The sequence below is a fragment of the Alligator mississippiensis genome, chromosome 11, assembly GCF_030867095.1.
Source record: "Alligator mississippiensis isolate rAllMis1 chromosome 11, rAllMis1, whole genome shotgun sequence".
NCBI lineage: Eukaryota > Metazoa > Chordata > Crocodylia > Alligatoridae > Alligator > Alligator mississippiensis.
The window spans coordinates 58,513,110-58,540,148 of NC_081834.1; the positions used below are offsets into that span (position 1 = coordinate 58,513,110).

Below are 27,039 nucleotides of genomic sequence, written 5' to 3' on the forward strand. Positions count from 1 at the left end.
AGAGAAACATACCCAAAGAGGGGAGAGCAAATGCAGGCAAGAGGAAAAGGGGGCTTTCTGCTACAATAGTAGTATAGCTTTATAATAATAGATTATATATGGGGGTGGGGGTATCTCATATACTATGACATAATAGGAGAGACTGGATTATGCATTTGCCTCCTCCACCTCCTAGTTTTCCTGCTACAAGGCCCCACCTCTTTTACATAAATTATATAAAGAGTAATTTCAAATACCAGGCTGTATCTCATTAGCATAATTTAGGCATCACATAGGGAAAGCAGACTCTAAAAGTTGCCCCTCCTCCGCCATCAGGCCTATCGGTCCCAATTTGCATTGCACATATTTTGCCCCTCTCTTGGCATAAATTATGCAATGAGTTTCTGAAAAATCAGGCTGTGGCTCGTTTGCATAGTTTACGCATACAGGAGAGAAAGCAGAAGGAACCTTTATTTTAAATGATGGCCCCATCTTCACCTTAAGTGTGCACTCACATAAGGCAGAGGAACCCTCATTTGCATGCCGTTGAAGGTTTTTGCATAAATTATGTAGATTACAGGTGGTTCTTGTTTATGGTCAAGCTGCCCCCCCACCCCAGGATACCCATGTAGGACATACATCCCTATTTGCATATCATTTCTTTGCATAAAAATATGCCAAGCGCTCCTCTTGCCTGCGGCTAAGCTCCGCCCCTTTGCATCACATACCCATAAATTATGCAAAGTATTGATATGTATTGTTATATTTATATTATATTTATATATTTCTATGTTTAACTTATGCATGATGTAATAACTTAATGTCTAATTTATGTATTGTAATCATGCAATCAGGACACAGTCCCCGCCCTTCTCGTTTGCCTAAGTTATGCACATCAGAAACCGCTTAAAAGCCGCGCTCCTCGTGGGGAAGGAAGCCCCGCCCCTTTTGCATAGATTACACATATCAGGACGGAGCTCGAAGGCTGCTTGCGCCCCCCCCCCCCCTTGCAGGCATTATGCAAATCCCCGGCGCGCTCTCCACAGCCTAGGCCGGCGGGAAGCCCCGCCCCCGACGCAGCGTGGGGGGCGTGGCTTCCCCCGCCGCCGGGGCCTGGGACCCGGATGGCCGTTTAGTCGGTGCCGAGACGCCGAAGCTGCCACATCGGGCGCTGGGCTGGGCGGAGGGGGTGGGGACCCGCCGCCATCCGCCGCCATCCTCCGCCTGGAAGCCCCCTCCGCTCCCGGGGACCCCGCGGCCGGTGAGAGCGGAGCCCGCCCGACCCGACCCGACGAGGTGGGTATCGGCCTGCGGACACCCTCCCCGGGGCGCCCGGCCAGGCGCGCTGCGCGGAGCCCGCTGGGACGCTCGGGCCTCCGCCATCTTGTGCCCGGCTTCCTAACCCGCCCCCCCTCCGGTTTCATCCGCATCCATCCTCCCCCCGGCGCCCTCCAGCCCCGGCCGGGAGACCCCCCAGCCCGTCCCAAATCGCTTCCTCTCTCTCCCTGGGGGGTTATTTACTGGCTGGGGGGGCAAGAAGGGGACTAATTACCCCCCTGGACTCCAGGGTCCCCCAAGGGGCGGGGGGGGGTTAAAGTGACTGTTGAGGCTCTAGAGGCCAACCCCCCACCCATTATATACCCCCCATGGGGTGGAGGAGGGGGTGCTTGGGGGAGCTGTAAATGGGCAGCCCTTTAACAGCCCCCTTCTACTTCATCCCATCGTTTTTAAGGCAAAAATTGGGGATGGGGGGTATTTGGGGTACAGGCTGCTGGGGGCTCTTGCAAAGCCCTGCCCAGTAAACCAGTCCCTTCTGTTCTAGGGGGTTGGGGTATCCCTTGATGACTTATGGGGGGGCTGTAGCTTTTGAGGGTGAAATTGGAGGTTTTCTGGGCTCCCCCTTGTCCCCCAGTGGCCACACCCTCCCCAACCCCCCAGGTTTTGGGGTGCATGAGGGGGCTAAGATTTAGGGTATAAGCAGGGAGTGGGACCCTTTTAAACCCCCCCTTCAAAGTCGGAGACACCCCAAAATGTGTGGAAACAGCTGCTTTATGGCTGTAGGTTTGTTTTGGGGGGGCAGCCACCAGATTGGACCCGTCAGCTTTTTGGGGGCATCTGAAATGGATTGGGGATGCTAGGCTACCTGGGGGAGTGGGGTGAGATATCGGGGTTCCCCCACTGCCTTTGGGGGGCTGGGGCTTCGCTCCCTGGTACCTTCCTGCCTAACCAGTGCTGGTCCTCGGTGAGACCCAGCCCGCCGGGCTGCTTCCGCAGTGGTACCCAGCACCCCCAGGAAATGGGGGGGGGGGGTACGTTTTCACTGCTCTGCTTGTTTTGGTGCTGGTTTGGGGATGGTGTTCGGTTTAGCTCAGCCCCCCCATACTCACTTATTTTGGGGTCTTCTGGGATTGTTGGAGTGCCTTGAATGGGGGACTTGATTTGGGGGGGCTTCCCCTGATATCCCCTAGAAGATGTGCCCATAGCCCTGGAGCTGCCTTTCATGCTCCTCCTTTATTGTTGGGGTGTCTCAGATGGAGGTGGGGGGTATTGAGCTGCCTTTTGTGCTCCCCTCTGCAGGTTGTTTTGGGGTCTCCTGGGATTGTTGGAGTGTCTTGGATGGGAGGGCGTTGATTTGGGGGATACCTTCCCTGATACCGCCCAACCCCTAGGAAGTGCCCCTGTGACCTCTGAGCTGCCTTTAATGCCCCCTTGAGTTGTTTTGGGGGCTCCTGGGATTGTTGGGGTGCATTGGGTGGGTAGGCATTGATTGATATGGGACATGCCCTCTCTGATACCTGCGTTGGAAACACCCCTGTGCCCATTGAGCCACCTTTCACATGTGATAGGGGGGCTGGAGGGGTGTCTAGCTTCACCCCAGAACCCCTCAGCCCTCAACATATTGGGGGCACTACTGAATCAAGGTCTGGAGCTTCCCCCTCTTCTGTCATTCCCCCCAGCAATGAATAGATATCCATCCCTTTAACTTGGGAGGAGGGTCTATGGGAAAGGAGGGGCTGGTTTCACCCAGCCCCCACTGTCAGTCAAACTTGGGTGGGCTTATTTCCATGCAGTTTTGGGGCAGAAATCAGAGCTTTTGGGGTCTCTGTCCTCCCAGGATTTTTCTCACCTATTCTGCTTCAATAAAAGCCATTGGTTTTTAACCCCCTCCTGGCAGAAGGCCGCAAAGGACCTTTTTCATACCAGCCACTCTGGCTTTGCCAGCCGCTCTCCTTTTAAGTTCATCGAGGTACGTGTGACGTTCAGGGGTCTGCAGGGACCCCCATCTCACCCTCCCCATCCCAAAATTGCCACTGAGAAGTAGAAACCCCCTTGGAAATATGAAGGTTTAAATAAAAACAGACTATTTGCAGAGGGCTTGGTATCTCCGAATACAGGACGAAGGCAGATGATTAAATCTAGCTTGGAGGTTTTAATTGTCCGGGGTGGGGGGTATTAAAATATGGGTGGAAAATCCAGGAGAGATTGGACAAATAAATAAGAAAACTTAGCGGGTTCTAGGTGGGGGTTGTTCTGGTTTGGACTTTAGATGAGCTCTAAGGAGGGAAAACCCAGCTCCTCTTGCCCCCTAAAATTTCCTGGTGGCTAGATCGTTTTGGTGGGGGGGCATCTTGGGGGTGCCTTGGATGCTTCTGGGAGGGGGGTTTTTTGGGGTGCAGGCCTGGGCAGATGAATGACATGGAGGAGTAGACAGCCCATCGTTGGTCTTGGAGTGAACCCTAGGCTTGGAAGGAGGTTAAGGGGGTCCCCCCAAACCCTTCAGCCTCTTTAATATTGAGGGAGGGTCAGATTTGGGGGGGGGCAAAGATGAAGGTCTGTAGCTACCCCCTTCTGCATCACCCCCATAAACGCATCCCTCAGCCATGAATATGGACCAGAGGCATCCATTTTGGCGGGCAAAAAGAGGATTAACCATGTTTTATTAGGTCAGGAACACCCAGACCTAGCTGAAACGTGTCTGAATTTGGGGTGTCTTTGCTCCCCCCAAACCCCCGGCTGCAGAGCTCCTAGTCAACCACACTGGTGCCAGTGGGGATTAATGGCTTCTTAATTGATTTGCAGAGAACACCCAGGCGCCCGCCGGCTCTGTTAATCGATGGTTTTTTATTCCCTCTCATGATGACATGCTCTCTTTTTTCCTTCCTGGCTTTAACATATCCCTGTTTTCCAGGGGCAGACCTCTCCCTTCACCTCCCTCCATCCAAGGAGCACCCGCAGCAAACTGAGGTGCATGATTATGTGGCTATAACTAATTAGTACCTCCCCAGACCCACACAGAGGTGGGGGGGTGGCGGTGGCAATAATTAGGTTGTATGCAGTGCCTCATTCGGGGTCATTCAGAGTTTTAGAAGTAGATCTTGGGACCTCACGTTGGGTTGGCAGAAGGCAAGGCAGCGTGGCACCTTGGAGACTAACCGATTGAGAGACGCAGTATTATCTGAAGGCAGCTCCCAAAACATATTGGGGTGAACTAGAGGTGGGAGGGCGTATCATACATCGGTCCGATGTCAGATCGGCACTGATATAAAGGAAATTGAATATATTGGAAAGCATTCACATCGGGCTGATTATTTGATTGATAAATGGCCCCTGTGTGCACGCAGCTGCAAGACAGTGCAGGCAGCGATGCCTGGCAGCGTGGACAGCTGCCTCCAGCTGGTAAGTCTGGTGTGGGGGGGGGGCAGATCAAGGGTTCCTGCAGGGAGATAGGGGGGCTGGAGCTGGGACAAGGGCAAGCGCTGCCCAGCCAGGGTGGGACAGAGCCATGGCTCGTCCAGGGGGCACAGTTCCCGCTGCTGCTTGGCCGCTTGTCCTGCCGCTGCTCCCACACTCATCAGGGTGGGGGAGCAGGGCATGTGCCTCCAGATCTGTGGGGGGCGGGCTGGGGCTGTGCTAAGCTCTTCCTGGCAGGGTGCAAAGGGACTGTGCTGGGAAGTGTGGGGGGGAGCTGCAGTCACAAAGTCACTGTAGCCCCATCCCAGTGCCGAGCTCAGTGCAGCCCCAGCCTGCCCTGCACAGATCTGTGGTTACAGGCCCCCCCCCCTCCCCCACCCCCCCAGACAAGCAGCAGGAACAGCGGCAGGTGCTGCTGGGTGAGCACTAGATGAGCCACCACACCAGCAGCATGTGGCAGTGGGAGATGCCCGTGCCTCCCAGATCAGACCCGGCTCTGTCCCACGCCTGCCCCAGCTGGGCAGCGCTTGCCCCAGCCCCACTCTTCCCTCCCATGGGAACCTTGATCTGCCCCTCCACGCCCCTTCCCTTCCCCCTCCCCCCCACACCAGCTGAACACAGCTCTCCACACTGCAGGGCTGGTATCAGAAATTGGATGGGTATCAGTTGATATACCTCAAAAATCAGCTATCGGCTACAAAAATCTCTTATCGTTGCACCCCTAGAGTGAACTTCTAAAGGAGCCTTGGGTTGGGGGCGACAAATGAATGGTGGACACCCCCAAAAAAGAAAGCCCAGACCACTTGGGCAGAGAGTTGTATGCTGGGATACATGATGAAAAGAGCCTCTTAAAGGCCCCGGTTAGGCAGAATAAATGAACAGTGGACACCCCCCAAAAAGAAAACCCAGCTGACTTCAACAGAGAATGGGTGGTGGGTTGTTGTCTTCTGATGTTCATAGGCAGTATTAATGTCACTGTTGGCTGTTTCAGGCATCACTGCCCCTTTGCAATGGAGCTTAGAAAGACCCCCTTCCCAACCAATCTTTGTTTCCATCTCATCCCTTTTTCTTCTTAATACAGATTTCTGCTGTGGGGGTGGGGGGAAATGACTTGCAGGTGGGTTTGTTTCCAGCCAGGTTGCTTCCAAGTGTCAGCTCAGGGCCCAGGCATCATCAAAAAAGGCAAACGCAGTGGTAGGGCTTATTGAGAAGGGAGTTGGAAACAAAACTGAACCTTTTCATGATGCCCTTTTATAAACCTACAGTGTATCCACACCTCGAAGACTGCACTTGGTTCTGGTCTCCACACATCTGAAAGGGTATAGACCTGGAGAAGGTCCAGAGAAGGGCAGCAAGGATGATGAGTGGTATGGAGGGGCTTCCATATGAGGAGAGGCTAATGAGAGAGAGTCTGTGGGGTGGATAGAAGGACGGATGGATAGATAAATGGATAGATGGACCATGGGGTGGGTGGGTGGGTGGGTGGATGGATGGAGTGTGGTGGGTAGACACGGGTGGGTGGATGGCTGGAGTGTGATGAATGGAGTCTGAGGTGGATATATAGACACGTGGACAGATGACATGTGGGATGAATGAACAGATGGTGTGTGGGATGGGTGAGTGGACGGATGGCTTGTGGGGCAGATGGATAGACTTGTGGACAAGATGGCATGTGGGACCAGTGGTGTGGATGGATGGATGTGTGGCTTGTGGGGTGAATGGATGGAGGGACAGATAGTGTGGGGTGGACAGATAGACAGGCCTCCAGTTTAGAAAAGAGACACCTGTGGGGGGACATGAGAAGGCTTTAAGGACATGAGAAGACATGGGTGCCATATGTCAATGAGGAGGTGGAAAAACTTGAGAGGGTCCACCTGTATGATCAGGGACTTGCAAGGCAAGTCATACAAGGAAATGCTGAGGGCCCTGGGCCTCTTTAGCTTGAAGAGGAGGTTTAAGAGAGGACTTGATAGCAGCTTACCGCTATATCAGAGGAGTGCATCAGGAGCTCAGTGAACAGCTGTTTACTAGGGCACCCCTGGGGAGTAGACCAGGACTAATGGATATAAGCTCCTGGAAGGCTGCTTCAGACTTAATACCAGGAAAAATTCCTTCACAGTCAGGCTGTCTGGACTGTGGATTAAACTCTCTCCAGAGGTGGTACAGTCACTTACCCTGGAGGTTTTCAAGAGGAGACTGGACAGTCACCTTGCTGGGTCACTTGACCCCAGTTGTCTTCCTGCCTAGAGCGGGGGGCTGGACCCAGTGGTGTGCGAGGTCCCTTCCAGCTCCTAACAGTCTGTGAATTTATAAAACATACTGTATGGCGAAGAGAGAGCCAGTGGGGATTTATTATAGACTATCTTGCCAGATGAGAACCAGGGGTCACAGCATGAAATGTGCAGGCCTTCAGTTTAAAACAGACACGAGAAAGTTCTTCCTTCCCCAGTGGATAATTAATCTGTGGATCTTGTTGCCACCAGATGTGGTGGAAGCTGAGAGTTCAGCCAGTTTTCCAAGAGGGCTTGGAGCCATTCTTGGAGGAAAGGGGCATCGGGAGCTATTGAGCATGGGAGTGAGGGGCACAACCTCTGAGTCGGAGCTCCCTAGACCTTAAATGCTGGAGGCTGCAAGTGAGAGAGGAATAGGGGGGAAAAACCCCAGTCAGAAGCAGTTCTCTCTCCCTTCCAGCATCCACGGTCTGCCCCAGTGCAACATAGGAGACTAGGTAAGAGAGACCTATGGTCTGACCCAGTCCATGGCAGTTCTTAGGGTTGCTGCTCAGGGATGATCTAGGCCAGGGGTGCTCATCATCTGCACCACTGTAATCAAAATCTTAGATCCACCTATGACATCACTAGGAGCATTAGGGGCGAGACCCAGAAGATGATTCATAGATGTTTGGGTCAGAAGGGACCTTAGCAGATCATCGAGTCCGACCCCCTGTATTGGGCAGGAAAGTCTCTGTGTGCATGTCCAGTCTCCTCTTAAAGACGCCAAGGTAGGAGAGAGCCACCACCTCCCTTGGGAGCCCATTCCAGATTTTGGCAACCCTTACTGTAAATAATTCCTCTCTACTTGACCTTAATTAGGCCTCATCTAGAGCTCTGTGTGCAGTTCTGGGCGCCACATTTTAGACACGGAGAAGTTTGTGAGGGTCCAGGACAAGGATGATCAAGGGTTTGGAAGATGAGTCCTACGAGGAGAGGCTGAAGGAGCTGGACATGTCCCAGCTTGTGGAGAAGGCACATGATAACCTTCAGATATTTGAGGGCCTGATATAAAGAAGAATGAAAGTATTTCTACCTGTAGGCTTGAGGTGGCAGCCGAGGAGGTTGAGATTGGATCTCAGGAAGAACATCTTCACTGTTAGAGCAGGGAGGCAGTGGAATAGACCAGGGGTTCCCAACACCCGGGCTGTGAAGGGTTGTCTGCCAGTCCACAGGAGAGTTGGCTGCTGGACCGGAAGTCTGGAAGTATATTACAGTAAAAGCTCTGTTATCCAGCATCTCCTGGGAATACAGGGGAGATGCTGGATAACAAAATGTTTTGGTTAATTGAGCAGCCCAAACAGGCGTCCTTGCCTGTTCGGACCGCCGTCTCTTCCGCTGCATCTGGGATGTTGCTGCCCCTCCCGCGGCATCACCGACCCTCCTGCAGGCCCCACAGGACAGGGAGGCGGGCCCTGTGCAGCCTGCTATGCCCCGGGCTGTGGGGGCTCAGCTGTGCAGGCTGCTTTTCCCCCAGCCATGGGGGCTCGGAGAAACCGGAAGTGCCACGGTGGGCACTTCTGGTTTCACTTTACCTTACAAGCTGGCATGCCGGTTAATAGAGCATGCTAGCTTGTAAGGTGCCAGTTAACGGAGCTTTTCATAGTTTCATAGTAGCTAGGGTCAGGAGGGACCTGAACGATCATCTAGCCTGACCCCCTGCCACAGGCAGGACTGAATGCTGGGTTCACAAGACCTGCCCGTGGTATGTCAGTCACTGCCAGTCTGCAGTTTGCCAGTCCACGGTCACTTCTGGTTCGCAACATGAAAAGGTTGGGAACCATTGGAATAGATGCCTAGGGGAGTTGTGGGCTGTCCATCACTGGAGGTGTTCAAGAAAAGATTGGGCAGCTACTGGTTGGGGATGATTTAGGCATGATAGTGTTCTGTGAAGTTTTGCTATCCCCTTGTTGGGGATGACCTAGGTATAACAGTGCACTGCTACCCCTGGTCCGGGATGATCTGTCCTTGATGATGTTTTGCTATGGGCTACTATTCCCGGGTCAGGAATGATCTAGGCGTGGTGATGTTCTACTATCGCCTGCTTGGGGATGATCACGACGTGACGATGTTATGCCGATGTTCTACTCGCCCCTGGTCCAGGATGATCTAGGCCTGATAATGTTCTGCTGTGTTCTACTATCCCCTGGTTGGGACTGATCTAGGCATGATGATATTGGGCACGACTACTATCCCCTGGTGCGGGATGATCTGGGTGTGACGATGTTCAGCCAATGTTCTACTATCCCAGAGTGGGGATAATCTAGGCTTGACAATGTTCTGCTATGTTCTACTATCTCTGGTCCAAGATGATCTAATCATAGCGCTGTTCTGTTATGTTCTACTTGCCCCTGGTCCAGGATGGTCTAGACATGACTCTGGCCTGCTCGGTTTACTACCCCAGTCCAGAATGATCTAGGTATGCCGACGTTTTGCTATGTTTACTACCCCTAGGCCGGGTTGTTCTAGGTGCGATGATGGTTTGGGATGACCTAGGCGTGATTATGTTTTACTATCCCCTTGTCTGGGATGATACAACTGTGCGGGCTGGGCGCGAGGCACGGCCCATCTTTGCGCACGTGGGCTGTGGCCAGCAGCCCGGGCACGCGGGGTCGGAGAAGACCGGGAGTGAGCTAGAATTAGTTACGGACGCGTAGTGGTTGATTTAAAGATTGTTTACTTACACCAAAGATGGTCGTGGTGTAGGCTGGACAGTTTTCCAGGCACAGCTCCGCTTAAATCCTCATTTGAGGATTACAGCAAATTCGCTCTCTCCAATGGAGTTGTTGAAGCTCCATGGGTTCGTTTCTTTTGTTCCAGGAAGGGATATGTCTAGGAATCTATTGGCGACGGGGAGAGGCCAGAGGCTGTTCAGGCCTCTGTTGCCTTTTAAGAAATACGTTGGGTCCGTAAGGATCCGCAGCGCTTAGAGATCTTCACACAAAGCAAAGGTTTTCTCTCTCTAACTCCAATTTCTCTCCAGCTTGGGCGGAAACTACCCAAGCTCTTTATACGGCTAGCAAGCCAATCGCTAGCCGCCACGTGTGCATAAGTTCACGTGAACCAATAATGTGGTTCGAATTTGAATACAAATGGCGGGAACTCTTTGCACCGAGCATTTCTTAGATGCAAAAAGAAATGCACCGTGCAAAGAAAGCTACAAATTGGCGGGAAATTCTCCGTTGCAGCGGGGTTCTCTTCTGCAGCAGAAAACTCTACCGTGCAAAGAAGCTGCAATTTAGCGGGAAAATAATTTAGCAGTGCTGAAGCACGCACAAAACAAAAATCACAACGTTGGGTTGTGACAATAACCACAGTGATGGTCAGAGATGATCTAGGCATGACTATGTTCTGCTTTGTTTACTACCCCTGGTCTGGGGTTGTTCTATCTATGACGGTGCTATGGTGGTCCAGGATGACCTAGATGTGACTATATTTTATTACCCCCTGGTCCGGGGTGATCTAGGCGTGACAGTGCTCAGGGATGATCTAGGCATGACAGTGTTCTGCTCTGTTCACTACCCCTGGTCCAGGATGATCTGGGCATGATGCTGGTTAGGGATGAACTAGATGTGACAATGTTCTGCTGTGTTCTACTTACCCTGGTCGCCGTGATCTAGGCATAGCAATGCCTGTGTTCTACCATGGGGATTTCTCGCCTTCTGGGCCTTGCTGATTGCTGCCGCCAGTCTCCCCTCCTTTTTGCTACAGAGAGCAGGGGAGCCTTGGAAGTCCAGGTGCTTAGCATCTCTTCTTAGCTTTGGTCAGGAAGTGGGAGCTGGAGGGCTTAGAGCAGGGTGGAGGCCTGGGAGCCCAGGTTCTCTCCCTGCTCTGAGAGGGGAGTGGGGGCTGGGGTGACAGTAGGGAGCAGGATACATCGTTCCTCTCTCCACCTCTGGGCAGGGAGTTAAATCTAGAGGGTTTGGACTGGGTGTGGCAGGGGGCAGGCTGGGAGCCCGGATACCTGGGTCCTGCCCTCCTCATCCTCATCTCTCCTCCCCTTCTCCAGACAGGCAGGTTTCGCGAGGCACCGGAGGAACCATCGTACTCAATGACCTTCCAGCGCGATGTCCGATCGTCTGGGGCAGACAGCAAAGGGGAAGGATGGAAAAAAGTATTCATCGCTCAACCTGTTTGACACATACAAGGGGAAGTCCTTAGAAGTCCAGAAGCCCACAGGTGCGGGGGCAGGGGGGCACCCTCCTGGGGCAGGCAGGGTGCACTGTGCTGGGGTGGCAGTTCTTACCCACATTGAGCACTTGCTCATACCATCCACTCCCACTGCAGGCAGAGTTGGTGGGGGGTGGCTCTAGGTGGCACTGTGCTGTCAGTTAGGTGCGGGGGGAAGGTGTACTGACCCAGTTTCAGGATGGAAGTGGGTGCTGGGGGCTGAGAGCCTGGACTCCTGGCTACCCTCTGAATTCTGGGACAGGGCTGTGGGGTCTGAACACCTGAGTTCCCTTCTCATTCTGGTGGGGTCAGTTATGTTCCAACCAGGGAGGGTAGTGCTGGGAGCCCAGGTACCTGGGTTCCCTCATAGTTTGGGGTCTGGTGGGGAACAGTGGGATCTAGTAGCTTAGAGCTGGGAGCCTGGATGCCTGGCTTTTCCCCTTTGTTGAGGATAGAGCAGGAGGGGCTAGAAGCCTGGATGCCTGGGTTCTCTTCCCTACTCTGGAAGATGAGTGGGGTACATGGGATGAAAGTGGGGGGCTGGGAACCCAGGTGCCTGGGCTTCTTCCTCATTCTGGTGAGGTCTGTTAGGATAGAGCAGGGGGGGCTGGGAGCCCGGATGCCCGAGTTCCATGCCCAACTCAACAGAATCTCTCAAGCTGGGGAAGATTGGTGGGGCCAAGAGCCTCAAAGGGGATCAGCAGGGGGTGCCTTCCCAGGTAGGCAGGCGGGGCAGGGGGTGCTGTGCTGGGGCAGCACTTTCTCCTCTACACTGGGCATTTGCTCACACCATTGCCCCCATCTCAGGCAGGGCTCGGAGGTGGGGATTACTTCGATATATGACCTGCCCTGTGTCTCCGCCCCGCTCCCTCTCCCCTCCACCCCCCCTTGCTCGCAGTAGCCCCTCGCCATGGCCTGCAGAGTCTGGGGAAAGTTGCTATCGCTCGGCGCATGCCGCCGCCCGCCAACCTGCCGAGCCTGAAAGCGGAGAACAAAGGCAATGACCCCAACGTCTCACTAGTGCCGAAAGACGGGACAGGATGGGCAAGCAAGCAGGACCAGCCCGACCCAAAGAGGTAAGGAGGGGCAGGGGGCATGATATGATCCAGTGGCTCCTGGGTGCAGATGAGCACTAGGGGATAATGGAGCAGCGGGTCTTGGCTGCCATGGGGGTGCGGGGGAGGAACTGGGGCAATGGGGATCCTGACTGACTGGGGGGTGCTGAAGGGCTGTGGCAAGGGACCATGGCTGGCTGGGGGGGGGGGGGCAAGGATGGGGCTGGGGCAGTACAGAGCAATAGGGTGGAAGATTGTAGCCTGCTCAGGCAGTAGGGCAAGGAGCCCTGAGTGACTGGTGGTGGGAGCAGGGGGCCTGGCTGTCTGGATTGGGGGTAGTAAGGGGCAAGGGGGTGGGAGACTCTAATTGGTGTAGGGAAACAGGGTTGGGGAACCATGGCTAGCTGGGGGTGAGGCCAGGGGACTGTGGCTGGCTGGGGAGCGAGGAGGGGCTGGGGCAGTAAGGTGGGAGATTCTGGCTGGCTGGGAGGTGGGAGGCAGGGGCACGTGGGGCCCTTGGCTGGCTGATGGTGAAGACTTGGTTGAGGAACCAAGTAGGATTTGATTCCTACTCCAAGTAGGATTTGGAGTAGGATCCTTCCCTACCTCACTGCCCTGGTAGTGCCCCAGGCTGGGGTCTCCTGGACTTGTCCTCCCTGACTTTGCCCCCCTTGCAGTACCGATGCCTCAGCAGCTCCGCCGCCGGAGTCGCAGTCACAGCCGGCTTCACAGACGCCTGCCTCCAACCAAGTGAAACGCCCCCCAGCACCCCCCGAGGTGAAGGCTTGGGGAGGGGTGGGGAGGAATTGGGCAGGAAGGTGTATGCAAGCTCCCTGATGTAACTTATCAGACCTCATTTCCTTCCCAAAGCAGAGGAGGACCCAAAGCTCCCCAAGAGACCCCACTGCCCTCCCAGAGCTAGAGAGAACCCAGGTGTCCAGGGTCTTAGCACCCCTGAGACCCACTGCCCTCCTAGAGCTGGAGAGGACCGTGGTGCCTGGTCTCCTAACTCCCCAAAAGACCCTACCACCCTCCCAGAGCTGGGATGAAACCCAGGTGTCCGGACTCTCTGATGAACCCTTCTCCTCCATCAGCCACTCTAACCCTACCCTAACTAGACCCCAGTCCCCTTCCATAGTGGGGATGGCACCCAGGTGTCCTGTCCCCTACACCAGTCCCTGCCCCTGTGGACAGTTCCCAGGTGACCTACCTGAACCTCCTGCCCCTGACTGATGACCTTTGGTGAGGGTCTGTATGTGAAGTATCTTGGGGAGCTGGGGCACTTTGGGGGTTGAGTGCCCCCAAACTCACCCCTCCCCCTTTTTTTCTGTTTCAGAATCCCCCCACAGCAGCAGGCGGGGTAAAGTCTTGGGCTCAGGCCAGCGTTACCCATGGAGCGCAAGGAGATGGTGAGGCTGGGCACCAGGGGACGCTGTACGGGGGGAGGGGGGGGGGGTGTCCTCCATGGTCATAGGGTTGTGGGAGATCATTGGTCATCCAGGGGTTTAGAGGAAGCAGTTTGTGTTTTCTTCAACCTCTTTGGTCCCCCACGGGCATGGAGGCAGTAGGTCCTTGGTCCTCAAGGGTCATAAAAGTGAGAGGCCATTGGGCCTCCAGGGTTGCAGACTGGGCTTTCCCCTCTTTCTTTTCTAGAGTCATAGAGGTGGCAACCCCTTTCTGCCTCTTGGTCTTCCTGAGTCATATATGTGGGGAGCCCTTTGGTCTTCCCAGGGTCACAGAGAGGATAAGTCACTCCTCACTCCCCCTGTCCTTAGAGCCTGGATGATCATAGAGGCAGAAGGACCATAGAGGATCTTGGTCCTCCTGGACAATAGATGTGGGCTGGAGAGGGGCAGGAGACCACCCCTAACTACCCTCTCTCTTCCTACAGGTGGAAAGGGATCAAACCTACTGTCGCGATTCTCTCGCGAGGAATTTCCGACCCTGCAGGCGGCTGGCGACCAGGACAAGGCTGGCAAAGAAAGGGACACTGCCGATGCGTCGTATGGGCCAGGACCAAACCTCCGCCCCCAGAGTGAGTCTCACCCTGCCTCCATTTCCCCTGTTCTTCATAGCTGTTTCCCAGTGGAGCACCTCACCCTGAGCCAGCTGCATTGTATAGTTGGAGGTGGCTAAATTTGCCCCCCCCCCCCCCCCCCAAAAAAAAAAAGATGTGGGCCTGTTAGGTTAAACGAGAAGAGGTGCTAGTTTACAAGCTTCTTTTTTTCTTTTAAGACAGAAGTGGAGCTAATAAGGTGTTCTTTGCAGGGGGGATAAGGGTTGTCAGTAAAAGTGATGCCGATGTTCTACCATGATTGCCTCCCCACCTTTTGTTTCTGCTTGATGTGTCAGGGTGTTTTTAAGCCTCCTTCCCAGGCATTGGGTCTTGCCTACAGCAAAAATTATGGATGGTGAGTGGGCTATGCCCATGCTCCTGCTGGAAGCAAAGTCAGAGGTTCCTGTCTAGAGGGTCTTGCCCCTCCTCTCAGGGTCAGACCCACGCCATTTTTGGGGTCAGAAAGTAATTTTACCCCATGTTCAGATTGATATGGACTGGGGTGGGGGTTTGCCTTCCTCTGTAGTGGGGAGCATGGCCTCTATCCAGGGCCTCTTGAGTGTATATTTTCAACATTTTATAGAAACAGGACATTGGTTGCTGTGGCTCCTTTGCTTTACCTGTGGCAGGTGTTCAGTCTGTGTTGCATCAGGGTGGAGGGGTAGTCCTATAGCACCATAGAAAATTTGGGTTGGAAGTGATCTCAGGAGGTCACATCTAGTCTAGCCCCTTGCTCAAAGCAAGACCAGTCCTAACTAGATCATCATCTAATGTAGAGTTGAGATGGATTTGTCTGGGATGGTTTGGATAGGCCTGATCCTGCCTCAAGTAGGGGATTGAACTATATGCAACCCTTGGAGGTCCCTCCAGCCCGACTTCTCTAGGAGTCTGTGATTTTATGAAAAAAGTGGAGCAATCATTTTGTAAATACAGTATTTCATGATGTGTAAGTCAAAGTTTGAAGCCAAAATATTTACCTTTTTAAATTTCTGCCTTGATTTATACACCGTATCAATACTTTTGACCCCAGCCCCAACCTGACTCGGACTTCTTCATTTACCGACAGTGTGGGGTTCAGGCCCAGCCTAAGCGCATCCTATAGGCCTTACCATCACCTTGGAGACGCCACTCAGCCGGGCGCCAAGCCCAGCCCTGTCCCCTGCAAATGATGTTGCCTGGGCCGCACCAGCTGAGCCCAACCCTGTCCCCTGCGAGCAGTGGTGCAGCATGTGCCCATCCCCCAGGTGCCCAGTGTGCAGGGGCAGGTATAAGTCAACCCCATATTAATGATCCAAAAAGTTAGGTCTATGAAAATCCTAACTTTCTGGATCGGAAAACTGGGGTCAACTTGCATACTGGACACCATCAAATACAGTAAATAAAAAAAACGAAAGAGGTGGCCAAAAAAAAAAAAGAAAAGAAGAAATTCTTCTAGTCCAGGGGTAGGCAATCATTTGGGCCCAAGGGCCACATAGCTCATCAAAACTCCCTATCGTGTCATGTCAGCACCACTACCCCTGCCCCCCCCCCACCCTTCCCCACCATGCAGCAATTCACCAAAACTCCCTACAGGGTTTTCTGCCTACAGTGAGCAGTGTTTGGGAGCAGGACCGGCAGGCTAGGCCAGGATCATGGAGCTGGGTTGCAGGGTGGTGACAGATGGGGCCTGGGCTAAGCCATGGTCTGCTCCTTGCACACCTTGCCCTGTAGGGGGTGAGGGAAGGGTGTGGTGATGTGTGGGGGGGTAGGCGCTGCCTAGGAGCCAGCAGAGTTCACCTGGGCAGTGTGGTCCGTGACGCTGCATGGAGCTGAGTCCCATCCAGGGCAGCCCACCCTGCACTCCCACCCGCGCCTGCCGGCCCAGCCCCAACCAGTGCGCAGCTCCCAGGCCACCTGTGCTATACTTGGTCAGTAAAAACATTTTCCCTGGGCTGGAAAGCCAGCCTGGCTGTAGCAGTCATTCTCAGTGCTGCCCCCACCCCCGACCCATCTACCCCTTTGCCTTCCAGATGCGACGAGCTGGCGGGATGGAGGCGGGCGGGGTGCTGATGGGGAGCTGGTGCCCGAGGAGCGCCCCGGAGCTGGCCCGCAGCCCTCTGGGCCCCCCCAGTTCCCTCCCTACCGGGGGATGATGCCACCATTTGTGAGTCCTGAGGGGAAGGGGGAGGGGTAGTTCATTACCTTATTGGGTGCTTGAAGGGGCTTTGATCTGGCCCTGTGACTTTAGGGTCCCCCTAACACCCCATGCCCTGTCATCTCCTCCCCCCTCCCCCCCACAGATGTATCCCCCGTACCTCCCGTTCCCGCCTCCATATGGGCCTCAGGGACCTTACCGCTACCCCACCCCAGAGGCACAGAGGTGAGTGGGGTGGGGGTGGGGTGGGGGGATCCAGACACCTGGGTTCTATCCCCAGTTATGGGGGAAGGAGCAGAGTCCAGTGGGGTGCAGCCAGGGGGGTGGACACCTGGGTTCTCCTGGATCTTGAGGAGCTAAAGTAGTGGTGGGTTGGGAGCCCAGACACCTGGGTTCTTTGCTGGGTTTCAAGGCTAGAATAGTGGCTAGATTGGGAGCCTGGACACTTGGGTTCTATCTTACCCCCCTCACCCCCCATCCAATCCGCACACCAAGGCAGGGCAATTTAACCCCTTCTCCCCCCCCCCAGGATCCCCCGGCTCGCAGGCCCCCGCTCCTCCCACCCCATGCGCGTGTCGGAGCCCATCAGCCGCCCACCCGTGCTAAAGCAGGATGACCTCAAGGAGTTCGACGAGCTGGACCAGGAGAACGATGAAGGCTGGGCAGGTAGCACCCCCTGCTGGGCTGGGAGGAAACGCCCCCACTCCCTGCTGGATCAGGGCCAGCGCCACCACCCCTGGGGCAGGTGTTGGGGGGGAGATATGGGGTTGGAGGGGGCAGCCCAGGCCCTGATTCTGCTCCTGCATGCCTGGCGTAGGTGCCCACGAGGAAGTGGACTATACAGAGAAGCTGAAATTCAGCGACGAAGAAGACGGCAAAGACTCGGACGAAGAGGCAACGGGTGAAAAAGAGTAAGACCCTGAGCTCTCCCCTCGCTAGCTCAAATGGATCAGTCTGGTGGGAGCTGCTGGCCCAGTATCTGTTTCTCTTCCCCCCCCCCCCTTTTGCCAAATGGACCAGCCCAGAGTGAGCTTCTGGGCTATATCCCATACCCCCTTCCCCACCCCCCAGTGTGTTCATACTGTTGGGGGATTCTCCCCTCCTAGGTCCAAATGAATTAGCCCAATATCCTCCCCATCCTTACATGTGGTTCAGCCTTGTCCCAGACCCCCACATCCCTGCTTCCCAAATGAATCAGCCCAGTATCCATCTCCATTACCCCCGCATATGGTTTAGCCCAGTGGGAGGTGGCCGGCCTATCAGCACCCCCCACCTCCCAAATGGATCAGTCCAGTATCCCCCTCCTCACCCCCACTCCACTTGGACCAATCTAGGCTGGTATTAGCCCCTCCTCACCCCCACACATGGTTTAGCCCAGTGGGATGTACCCAGCCTGTTATCAGACCCCCACACCCAAATGGATCATCCCAGTGTCACCCTCCCCACCTTCACATAAAGGTCAGCCCAGGGGTACCTACCTGGTCTGGTATCAGCCCCCTGCCCCTCCACGTACACTGCTGCCCATCCAAATGGATCAACCCAGTGTCACCCCCATTCCCTGCACATGGTTTAGCCCAGTGGAAATGCCTGTCTACCCCCACCACCCAAATGGATCAGCCCAATATCTCCTCCTGCGCATGCACGCGGTTCAGCCCGGTTTGTCTGTCTCTTCCCTCCCTCCCCCTGCAGGAAGGAGGTGGAGCCACCAGGTGAGGCCAAGAAAGGTGCTGGCCTGACTGAGGCTCCACCCCCGGCGAAGGCAGCGTGGGCTGAGACCTCACGCATTCCCGAGGGCCCCAAGCAGCCAGCCCCACCTCCCCCCACACCCCGGCCCCCCCCACCTCCACCCCCAAATCGGGGCAACTGGGGGCAGCCCAACGACTTCCCGGTGAGTTCAACGTGGGGGTGGAGCATCATTTCCCATTGCAGCATGATTTAGGGACAGAGCATGGAGGGGTCTATTTCCCATTGGGGTGGGAGCTTCCTATGGTAGGGGTGGAGCCTCCCACATGGGTGGGGCTTGTGGGATCCTTTCCCATTGGGGTAGGACATGGTAGGGGCTGGGGTCTTCTATGGGGCTTGGGAGGGAGGGGCTGTTTCCCAGGGTGGGGGGGGCTCAGTAGGGGGAGACCTTCCATAGGTGGGGCTCTGGCAAGTCTCCCAGTGGGGCCAGGACTGTGAGGGGCAGGGCTCTGGGCTTCCCACCAGTAGGGTTGAGGCTTCAGTCATGGATTGAGCTGAACACCCCAAAAGCAGTGGGGCTTTGGAGAAGGTGGGGCCTGGTGGTGTCCCCTCTCATAGGGTAGGTGGGGCTTGGATTGCAAAAATGGGGTGGGGCCTTGGAAAGGGCTGGCCCTTGTGTCTTCTCGCACAGTCTGGGTGGGACTTGTGCCAGTTTCAGGTCTCCTATTGGGGCAGACTGCAGTTGGGATCCCAGAGGGGGTGGGGCTTTGAGGAGGATGAGGCCCAATAACTCCCACAGGGTGGGTGGAGCTTCTTTCATGGTCTCAGCTCCACTATTGGAGGCGCTAGTGCTATGATCAACTGACTCCGCCCCCCCCATCTGACTCCACACCCGTATCCCCCAGGGGCGAGGCCCACCAGAGGATGAGGATGAGGCGTGGCGCCAGCGACGGCGCCAGTCGTCGTCGGAGATCTCGGCGGCCGTGGAGCGAGCACGGCGCCGCCGCGAGGAGGAGGAGCGCCGCATGGCTGAGGAGCGCCGGGCCGCCTGCGCCGAGAAGCTCAAGCGCCTGGATGAGCGCTTCGGCGCCCCCACCCGGCGCCCCAAAGCTGAGAGCCCCCGGGCCCCGCCTCCACCAGCTCTGCCACCTGCTCCTGCCAGCCCGGCCACTGCTGTCGTTGTCACCACCGCTGCCACCCCGGACACCGCCGCCCCCCCAGCGCCTGCACCGCCTGCCGCCCCGGAGGTCAAGGAGGAGGCGGCTCCCAGCGCTACAGTTGCAGAGGCTGCCCCAGGTAGGATGTGGCCCAGCCCTGAGACAGCTGCAGCTCCTGTCCGTTATACCTAGCCCTCTCCCCCACAACCCCATGAGTCAACCACAGCTCCTGTCCTCGTTATACCCAGCCCTGCCCCACCTCCAAGCCAGCTGCAGGTCCCTCCCATTGTATCCAGCCCAACACTTCCCCCACCCCCCAAACCCATGCACTTCTTATCCCTGCTATATTCATGTGAGAACTGGCCACAGCTCTTATCCCTGTTATGCCCAGCTCAATGCCCCCCAGCCCCCGAGACAGCCACAGGTCCTAACCCCATTATACCCAGCCCCATGCGCACCCCACAGCCAGCCACAACAATGGGGGACTAGCAGCTAACTCCTACCCTTTCTCTCACCTGTAGTTGAGCCCCCTCCAGCTCCACCACCAGCTCCAGCACCCCCGAAGGAAACCTTGGAGGTGCCTGAAGACCCAGTGCCGGCTCCAGCCCTGATCCCGGCTCCAGCTCCGGCCCCAGCCCCAGTCCTGGTTCCAGCCTTGGCCCCGGTTCTGGTTCCAGCCCCAGTTCCTGTTGCTGCCCCTGCTGCCCCAAAACCAGAGCCCAAAGCTGAGCCCCCAGGGCCCCAGCGCCAGCCACCCCCAGCCCAGCCTTTGGGTTATCCCAAGTACCAGAAGTCCCTGCCGCCTCGTTTCCAGCGGCAGCAGCAGGTAAAAGCCAAGCCTGGGGCATCATGGGAAGCTGGAGGTCTACGGGGTGGTTGGAAGTTACTGGCCATTTTAGGTCAAGGGGCAGTTGGGGGTCTAGGGTTGCAAGGGGCAGTTCCCAAACTGGGGTGGGGGTGGTGGTTCCCTTGGTGATCACAAGGGAGTGCTGCGCTGCAGGGGTGTCTGGGGGAGGTGGTAGGGTTCACTGTGAATGTCCCCCCCCTTTTTTTGCCCCCTCTTCCAGGAGCAGCTGCTGAAGCAGCAACAGCAGTGGCAACAGCAGCAGCAGCAGCAGCACGCGGCTGGTGCAGGAGGAGCCATGCCGGCCTCCCCCCAGCAGGCGGGGCCTCCCCTGGGCCCTCCGGTGGCACCAGCCACGGCTTCCTCCCAGGCCCCTGGGCCCCCACAGGCCCCACCGCAAGCTGTGCCCCCACAGGCCCCACCCCCCAAGGCCCTATACCCTGGGGCCCTGGGGCGGCCCCCACCTCTGCCCCAGATGAACTTTGACCCACGCTGGATGATGATCTCGCCCTACATGGACCCGCGGGTGATGCAAGGCCGACCGCCCGTGGACTTCTACCCGCCTGGCGTGCACCCCTCCAGTAAGCCCCACCCCCTTCTGATGGCCACGTCCCCATCCCCAGTGCTCCTTGGCCGAGTCCCATAGGGCAGAGAGTCATGGGTGGGTCAGGTCACCCAGGGGGTCTAGTTCCCTTCCAGTGCCATGCTGGCCCAGCTTGATGCAAGCTGCCTCATTGGTCCAAGTGTGTGTGGGGCAGGACTGAGACCTAGTCCAAGCCACCCCATTGGTCCAGATTAGACTGGAGGCTGGACTGTGAGAACTAATCTAAGCCACCCTATTGGTCCAGGTGTGGGTGTGTGGGACCATGAGACATAGTGCAAGCAACCCCATTGGCCCAGGTCTTTCTGGGGGTGGGGCCTCAGAGACCACCCACACCACCCTGTGGTCCAGCTCCCTGGGAGGTCAGAGTAACTATTAGCCCCACCCCTACAGAGTCCAGGCCTCTTCATCCATTGGCCCAGCCTTGTAGGTAGAGCCAGGGCCACCCATTAGCCCTGCTTCGCTTCAGAAGATAACCCATGTGGCCTATGCCCCATTGGTGCTGCGTTCTGATTGGTCTTGAGGGCCCATTTTCCATGCTCCCATTGGTTCCCATAGCTTCCCATTGCCCCAGGTGCATTCTGAGAAGGGGGTAGGACTGCTAGGGGGGCATCTCTGGTGTCTTATGACCTCTACCCTGCCCCTTTCTAGGCCTGTTGCCCCGGGAGCGTTCAGACAGTGGTGGCTCAGGCTCAGAGCCCTTCGAGAGGCACCCGGGACCCCCGCTGCTACCCCGGGACCGAGGGACCCCCCCTGGCGAGCCCAAGCTGGCCTGGGGAGGTGATGCCTTCCCTGGCCCTGAGCCCCGGGGCCTCGCCTCCCCACTACGCCCCCCTGAGGAGGATGACAAGGGCCTGCGGTGAGTTTGGGCCTGGTATTGGCTTGGGGGAAATTCGGGGTCAGGGGGCATCACTCAGAACCTGGCAGTGATTGGCCTCTTCTCTTCCTCCACCAACCAGGAGCGAGACTCCGCCCATGCGCCCACCCCCCTATGTGGGCGCCTACCAGGCCTTCGGCGAGAATGGAGCACCGGCACCCCTGCCCCGCTTCTCCAGCGATGAGCCTCGTCCTGGGGGGCCTTGGCCGGCGGGCCTGGGACTGCCCTCTGGCCCCCCTCCGGCCCCTCCAGAGCCTGCCCGCAATGGCCCAGCCCCAGACAAGGACTCCAGGCCTGACCTCGAGGACCCCTCTCAGGTGGCCAAGAAGCTGCCTGCTGAGCCAGCAAAAGAGGAGGCTCCAGTGGCAGTCACCAAAGTCTCAGAGCCTCCCCGGAACCCACCCCGCCAGACCCACAACTTCCAGCGGGCACCGCGGCGTGAGCCCAAAACGGAAACCCGTTGGGGGCCACGCCCAGGTGCTTCCCGGCGCCCCGAAGACCCTGACAGGCCCCCGCGTCGTGCTGGGCCCATTAAGAAACCTCCCCCAGCGAAGGAAGAGGTCCCCAAAGACGCCAAGGAACCAGAGGCAATGGCGGTGCCAGCAGTGCCCAAAGAGTCAGCCAAGCCAGGCCGCGATCCCAAACCCAAAGTGGCTGTGAACGGTGGCCCACCAGTGCCTCCTAAAGACCCATCGGGGATCTCTGCTTCACCCACCCGCCGCCGCCGGGAACCCCCCTATGAGCGTGGAGGGGGTTTTGGGAGCCGCGGGCGAGCCCGGGGCAGGGGCGAGTACTTCGCCCGTGGGCGCGGCTTCCGCGGAGCCTATGGGGGGCGCGGGCGGGGAGGTGGGCGCGGCCGCAGCCGGGAATTTAGAAGCTACCGGGAGCCTTTCTATCGACCAGAGGAGACAATTGGTGGAGGAATAGGAGGTGGAGGGGGGCCAGCTGTGGCCCCTGGCAGTGCCACGCGGCCACGCACAACCAGCGAGACCCGGAGCGAGGGATCTGAGTATGAGGAGATCCCCAAGCGGAGGCGCCAGCGGGGCTCAGAGACGGGCAGTGAGACCCACGAGAGTGCCAGTGACGTGGCTCATTCAGATAAAGAGGCGGCCACCCCAGCCCAGCACCAGCCGCCACCATCGGTACCAGTGGCAGGAGGGGGAATGGCAGCCAAGGGGGACAGGAACCGAAGCTCTGTGGCCTCGCAGCCACCTCCTGGCTTACCCCGCTTCTCTGACAAAGTGCCGCCACGCCTCTCAGATGGGGGCGGCAGCCGTGGTGGGCGTGTCTTCACACCCCGTGGTGTCCCCTCACGCCGGGGCCGAGGCGGTGGTGGTGGGCGGCCCCCTCCTGGTGGAGCCTGGAGCCCTGCAGGAACCAAGATCAAGCCTGGTAAAGATCCATCACCACCTGACAAGGACAAAGCTCCTGAAGACCTTGCAAAGATGGTGGGGCCACCCCCAGGCCCTGGCTTTGAGCGCCCGCCTCGGAGAAGACGTCATGGGAGATCCCAGCAGCAGGACAAGCCCCCCCGGTTCCGGCGACTGAAGCAGGAGAGAGAGAACGCAGCCAGGCTTAATGGGACTGGGGGGCACCCTTACCCCCCGGCACCAGCCCCTGTTTCCGGGCCTCCGGTTGAGGAGGTGGCAGTGGCAGCCATGGTGGCCACAAATGCTGCTGCTCGCCGGGCCAAATCCCCCGATCTCTCCAACCAGAACTCGGACCAGGCCAATGAGGAGTGGGAAACAGCATCAGAGAGTAGTGACTTTGCTGAGCGCCGCGGAGGCGCTGAGAAAGACCCGGCTCCTGGAGGGCCTCCAGCTCAGACCTTCAAGGGAAATTCGGGGCCCAGCGGGGGAGGCGGGGGCACCATCGGGCCTGCCCCTGGAGCCCGGGCACCCGGTGCTGACCTGAGCCTGGCCCAGCGTAAGGAGATGTCCAAGCGCAGCTTTTCCAGCCAGCGCCCTGGCATGGAGCGACAGAACAGGCGCTCAGGGCCCGGACCTGGCGGGGGCAGGGCTGGAGGCCGCGGAGGGCCTGGAGGAGGGAGAGGAGACAAGAGGAGCTGGCCCTCGCCCAAGAACCGTGGGTGAGGCCCTGGCGGGGATGGGGTGAATGGGACTGGGGTGGATGGGGAGAGATGGGGGGCACTAATGAAGACAGACCAAGAAGGAATGGAGGAAAGTTAATGGAGTTGGACCAGGGTGGATGTGGGACCCATATATGGTACAGACCAGGGTGTGGATGGGGGCACTTTTAATGGGATGGACTTTTGTAGATTGGGGGGCATTAATGGGGATGAACTTGGTTGGATGGGGGGCTGTTCATAGGGACAGAATAGAAGGGATTATTGGGGCCAGGAGGTATTAATAGGAACAATCGGGCCTATTAAAGTTTGATTTTTCCCCTTGAATGCTCCTCCCTTCCTCCCTCCCAACAGTTGTGGGGAAGTAAATGGTGACAGACTGAGATGGATGGGTAGAGAGTAGCAGGGATGGATGGGGAGCCTGTAGGGAGGTGTTAAGGAGGGCAGCCTGGGATATAAGGTGGCCGTTTGTTCTATTTTATACTGGACTTTCCCTCACCGAGGAGCTGTCCTGTATTCTGGAGATGTCAGAGGCCATCCTGTTGGGATGCTGGAGGGGCATTAATATGGGTGGACTGGGGTGGTTGGGGCGTGTTAATAGGGCAGGCTGAGATTGGTTTGGGGGGGCATTCAAGGGAACCGTTTGTGGGGGTTGTTCATTGGGATGAAGGAGAGTCTTGATTAGGATGGACGGGTGGATGTGGGGAGCATTTATGGGGATAGACCAGGATGGATGCGGGCGTTTATTGGGGACAGGTACAGCAGACTGAGGGGGGTGGTGCTAATGAGGACAGACTAGGTCTGAATTGGGCCTAGGGGGTGGCTAACGGGGCAGTGCTAATTGGGCCAGACAGGGCGCTCTAAGTGGGGGGGAGGGGGGGGGGCGCCAATGGGGACAGAACAGGGCAGGGCTGATGCCCACTGTGTGGGCGAAGGCACGGGGGCACCAGTGATGCCCAACAAGGAGATGCCCATCTTGAGAGGGGCTGCAGGGGTGTAACAGGGTCAGACGGGGCAGAACTGGGGTGAGGCAGGGACCTGGGGGTGAGGGGTCCCAGCACTGACCCCTTCACCCCCCCAGGCGCCCGGCTGAGGACCACTCCCCAGGCCTGGGCCTGGCACCGGCCCCCAATGCCGTATACTGCTTGGACCGCGTCATTCCCAGCGACCCGGCCGGCATCCAGCAGGCACTGGCTGAGCTTGGTGCCCGCCATGGCACCCGCGCCAAGGCCCCTGCCCCACCTGCCACCACCGCCTCTCCGGGGCCACCCTTTGCCCCTGCCACCACTGCCCCCCCTGGCGGCCCCACGCTGCCCCTGGGGCACTTTGAGAGGGGCAGCAGGGGCATCAGCGCAGGTAATACACCACCTTTCTCTCTTCTCCACTGACAACCAAGGGATGCAAGGGCTAGTATGCCTTGGAGGAGCCAAGCAGCCCCCCTTGCCCCCAGCCACCCTGGGGGGTGGGGGGCAGATGAGGCCAGTACCAGCCATGGGATGGGATCCTGCATCCTGTGGAGGAGCCAGACCCCCACCCTCGTCAAGCCTGGAGTTGACATGACTTCATTTCCATTCTCCTCTCCCAATCTCAGACTCTCGGTTCCTGGACAAGCCACAGCTGCTGCGCTCTGGGCCCCTGCGTGACCCTGCTGGGGTTAGCAGCCTCCTAGCCAAGCCCCGGCACCCGCCAGCCAAGCCTGAGGTGAGGTTAAGGGAGTTGGGGGACCTGGGGGGCTCAAGGGGGTCATGGGGGAGGGATTCATGCTGTCCACAGGTGCCAGTCAGTCACGCTTTCATTCCAGGACCCCCTGGGCTATCCCCATGGCTCTGTGTTTCCCGAGACCAAACCGGATCCTCCCAGCCCAGAACAGAGAGGCCGCGGGGCCTCAGCCGAGGGGCTGGCACCCCAGATCTGGAGCCGCCTGCAAACCAGTAAATGTCCAGAACTGGGAAGGAGCTCCTACGGGGGTTGGGGGCTCTTTATGGGGACTGACTGGGCAGCCTGGGGCAGGGGCTATTTATAAGGACAGGCAGGTGTTGTTTATGGGGATGGCCCAGGCAGCCATGGGGAGCCATTTATGGGGATGGGTCAGATGACCTTGGTGGCCTCAGGGGCCCCTAATGAGACAGACCAAGGAGCCATGGGATTCTGATGAAAATGGGCAGGAAAGCATTAATGGGGATGGACCAGGCAGCTGCAGGAGTGCGGATATATCTGGGGACAAACTGGGTTCACTCCTTATTCCCCTTGAGCTACAAGATCTGGGTCAGACATGGTGGGGGAGCAGTAAAACCCATCTCTTGCCCCATCCCCTTAACTGTCTGCCCACCCTCCCCAGATGCCACCAGGAAAAGCTACCGTCCAGGCTCCGTGGAGCCCTGGATTGACCCCTTGAATGCCTTCGAAGACATCGCCAGCACCGAGGTGAAATTTGGGGCCAGTGAAGGGCTGGAGTACCCCCAGGGGGTCACTGGGGTGTGCTCCCTCCCTTCATGATGTCCATAACCTGACCCTTCTGCCCTAGATGAGCCAGTCAGACAGCGGTGTGGACCTGAGCAGCGACTCACAGGCTTCCTCAGCTGCCTGCAGCCAGCGCAGCTCCCCCGACGGGGGCCTTAAGGGGGCTCCTGAGGCCGGCCCGGGGGGTAAACGGCCCGGGGACCCCCTTGCCCCCGGCCCGGAGGGGGCCGAGCCCAAAGAGCAGAGACGGAGGCTGCCAGGCAGGGACAAAAAGGTATGATGGGGCTGGACGGGGAGGTTACAGTGGGGTCCTAATGGGGACAGCAGTGAGGGTTGGAGAGAGATGTTTATGGAGACAGAGGGGCACCAGGATAGAACATCTGTCTCCTCTTCTTGCTCTCCTTCATCTGGGACATGTCCTAACTGTCCCCCTTCCTTGCCCCCCACCAAGGCCCTGCCCCGTGACCCCCCACCTGACCCCATCGGCACAGAGCGGTCACAGCGAGCCCGGGAGGCCGGGGAAGGGGTGGGGCCTCCCGAGGCTCCACCCCCCCGTGAGCCCTCAGCACCCCCCATCCAGTTTGGAGTCAGCGACAAGGTGAGGGGCCCGGATGCCTGGATTCTTTTCTTTTTGGGGGTGGGTGGGTATTGGGAAGCTCAGATGCCTGGGTTCTCTTCTAGAGAGATCAAGCACCAGGATAGCTGGGTTCTCACTTCCTGTGCGGGGGCGCTAAGGAACCCAGATGCCTGGGTTCCCTTCTCCTGGGGCAGGGGTTGGGGATCCTGGGGTTCTGCATTTTTTTTTTTTTTTTTTTTTTTTTTTTTTTTTTTTTTTTTTCCTTTTGGAGTTTGGGGGGGCTGATGACCCTGGATACTTGGGTCCTCTTTATGCCCTAGTAGGGGTGTGGGGCCCAGGGACCAGGCCCCAGCACCTGGGTCCCTCCCCTCATGGTCCACCTGCTTCTTTCCCACCTC

General features: G+C 57.6%; 1 protein-coding gene across 5 annotated transcripts in view; it reads left to right on the forward strand.

Moving 5' to 3' along the window:
• The first annotated feature begins 1,075 nt into the window (after window positions 1–1,075).
• The window catches only part of PRRC2A (proline rich coiled-coil 2A), a 31,843-nt gene continuing 5,879 nt past the window's right edge, over window positions 1,076–27,039 (forward strand). The window contains exons 1-22 of one of the 5 annotated variants that reach the window (XM_059714307.1): window positions 1,076–1,275; window positions 10,951–11,120; window positions 12,010–12,187; window positions 12,844–12,943; window positions 13,503–13,575; window positions 14,058–14,201; window positions 16,232–16,365; window positions 16,502–16,581; window positions 16,886–17,022; window positions 17,174–17,267; window positions 18,046–18,244; window positions 18,945–19,335; window positions 19,718–20,022; window positions 20,264–20,621; window positions 21,293–21,500; window positions 21,601–23,607; window positions 24,686–24,960; window positions 25,196–25,305; window positions 25,406–25,535; window positions 25,943–26,028; window positions 26,129–26,338; window positions 26,516–26,662. In XM_059714307.1, the coding sequence (XP_059570290.1) occupies window positions 11,009–11,120; window positions 12,010–12,187; window positions 12,844–12,943; window positions 13,503–13,575; window positions 14,058–14,201; window positions 16,232–16,365; window positions 16,502–16,581; window positions 16,886–17,022; window positions 17,174–17,267; window positions 18,046–18,244; window positions 18,945–19,335; window positions 19,718–20,022; window positions 20,264–20,621; window positions 21,293–21,500; window positions 21,601–23,607; window positions 24,686–24,960; window positions 25,196–25,305; window positions 25,406–25,535; window positions 25,943–26,028; window positions 26,129–26,338; window positions 26,516–26,662 (5,478 nt within the window). In that variant the 5' untranslated portion in view covers window positions 1,076–1,275; window positions 10,951–11,008. Of the gene's footprint in view, window positions 1,276–10,950; window positions 11,121–12,009; window positions 12,188–12,843; window positions 12,944–13,502; window positions 13,576–14,057; window positions 14,202–16,231; window positions 16,366–16,501; window positions 16,582–16,885; window positions 17,023–17,173; window positions 17,268–18,045; window positions 18,245–18,944; window positions 19,336–19,717; window positions 20,023–20,263; window positions 20,622–21,292; window positions 21,501–21,600; window positions 23,608–24,685; window positions 24,961–25,195; window positions 25,306–25,405; window positions 25,536–25,942; window positions 26,029–26,128; window positions 26,339–26,515; window positions 26,663–27,039 lie in introns of those variants that run through there. The other 4 variants (XM_059714309.1, XM_059714308.1, XM_059714310.1 and 1 more) reach the window with 4 other exon arrangements.